This window comes from Propithecus coquereli, unplaced genomic scaffold (genome assembly GCF_000956105.1).
Source record: "Propithecus coquereli isolate 6110/MARCELLA unplaced genomic scaffold, Pcoq_1.0 Scaffold522, whole genome shotgun sequence".
NCBI lineage: Eukaryota > Metazoa > Chordata > Mammalia > Primates > Indriidae > Propithecus > Propithecus coquereli.
Genome location: NW_012151086.1, coordinates 608,107 through 610,357, shown reverse-complemented (window position 1 = coordinate 610,357; position 2,251 = coordinate 608,107). Strand labels below are relative to the sequence as shown.

Sequence of the window (2,251 nt, the reverse complement as noted above, 5' to 3'; positions counted from 1 at the left end):
AGTTCTGAAATCAAGCTGTGGTGTTTAAACATATTTGCATTTTCTGAGGATTTACTCTCACATAACTTGGGGAATTTAGCCAGATCATTTTAGAAGAAGGAAAGTTGACCCTATGAATAAGGCACACACTTTTAAAACATAAACAAAAGAGCTCTTTCTTTGTCTAAGGTTAATTAAATCTTTATTCTTAACTAAACAATATACTTAATAGTAATAAACAGATTTTTAATTTTCAAATAACATTAAGTATTTTCTAATCATTACGGGTAATAGTAGAAAACATAATTATTCCTATATAATATTATTGAGACTTGTAAAATGAGATATAATGAAAAAGGAAATGCTTAATTACATAAGTCAATAATAATTATGTTATTATTCTATTTATGGCTATCTATTTCTTAGAAATTGTTATACTATTGGGATCATAGTATTAATTGTTCATCCAAATTTATGTTTTCTTTCTCACAGATATTTAACTTATTAGTGCATAAAACATCAAGCTCAAACATACGGAAATGCAGAGAAACATCTCAGAATTCATTCTTTTGGGACTTTCTTATGATCAGAACATACAAATATTTTGCTTTGCACTCTTCTTTTTTTGTTATGTTGCTCTCTTGGTAGGAAATCTTCTAATCCTTGTTTCCATTGGATGTACTCCTCTTTTTCACCAACCAATGTATTATTTCCTCAGCCATTTGTCCTCTGTGGACATCTGTTATACCTCTAGTGTTACACCCAAATTAATTGGTGACCTGCTAGCGGGGACAAAAACCATCTCTTATGATAATTGCATGTTACAGGTTTTTGCCATGCACTTCTTTGGAAATACTGAGGTATTCATTCTTACTGCCATGGCATTTGATCGCTATGTTGCCATTTGTAAACCTCTCCACTACATGATTATCATGAACAGGACAAAGTGCAATCTCCTAGTCTTTGCTGCTTGGGCGGGTGGGGCTATCCATTCCCTTCCTCAATTATCTATGACAATCCGGTTACCCTTCTGTGGTCCTAATGAGATTGATCACTACTTTTGTGATATCTTCCCTTTGCTAAAAGTTGCCTGTACTAATACCTACGTCACTGGTGTTCTTGTGGTTGCCAATTCAGGTATGGTTGCCTTAGTTACTTTTGTTGTCTTATTTGTTTCTTATGTCATTATATTATTCACTTTAAGAAATCACTCGGCCGAGGGAAGACGCAAAGCTCTCTCTACCTGTGGGTCTCATATCACTGTGGTAGTCTTATTTTTTGCGCCTTCCATATTTGCCTACCTTAGACCTCCTATGACTTTCCGTGAGGAAAAAGTATTTGCACTTTTTTACACAATCATTGCACCTATGTTCAATCCCTTAGTCTATACTCTGAGAAATACAGAGATGAAAAACGCCATGAGAAAAGTTTGGTGTCAAACATTATTTTCAAAGGAAGTACATTAATTTACAAAAGATTATTGGCCTAGAAACTTTATAAAGAAAGAACTGGATATAAATGAAAAAGCTAAAAACAACATCATACATTTTATGCTACTTTGTTAACTTGAATGGAATGAATAAGGGAAAAGGACTTAGAAGTTTAAAGTAACAGCCTGTCAAATACATATTCTAGCATACCAGAATGACTTAGAAATTTACTTAATTTTATGCTACATTGAGATGTTGTATGTAGGGTTACCTACATAAAACAAAAACAAAACACGTTGGGACAAAGTAAATAAGGCAATGATATATTGAACAATGAGTTATAATGCAGAGACGTCTTTATAATAATTTTATTATAAACTTTGGGTTTGGGAGCCAGACCACATAGTGACACAATCATGTGATAGTGGAGATGTTGAAATCTATAATATAAATAGTTTTTAAATTTATGATAGAATATTCACGTATGTATCTTTGAGCGGAATTCAGAAATCAGTTGTTTAGCAAAGAAATCAGTATAGTATTAATAGAATCTGTTTTATAGTGGTGCCTGAAGGGTTCATTCTCCTGAATTTCCATTGAAAAATTAATAATAACCAGTGAAGACAGAGTAAGAGTCAATGCTTTAGAATGCTAAAACACACTTAATGATATTCTACCTACTAGCCACAATTTAATAACATTTCTTATAACACTTAACTGATTTATAAAAATGTAAATGTTGTCCTGCCCCTGCCTGCCTAATATTGAAAAGTTAGTGGCTAGTTACTGGATCTTGTATCAGACTTTTCTTGCTAAAATGAGAAAAAAATTACAAAAGGCAA

The 2,251-nt window shown here is 32.5% G+C and overlaps 1 protein-coding gene across 1 annotated transcript; it reads left to right on the top strand.

Annotated features, from left to right (window-relative positions):
* The first annotated feature begins 518 nt into the window (after nucleotides 1-518).
* Nucleotides 519-1,445, top strand: LOC105820394 (olfactory receptor 4P4-like). Its single transcript, XM_012656869.1, has one exon. The coding sequence runs from the start codon at nucleotides 519-521 to the stop codon at nucleotides 1,443-1,445; it is 927 nt and encodes a 308-aa protein (XP_012512323.1).
* The last annotated feature ends 806 nt before the right edge of the window (nucleotides 1,446-2,251 follow it).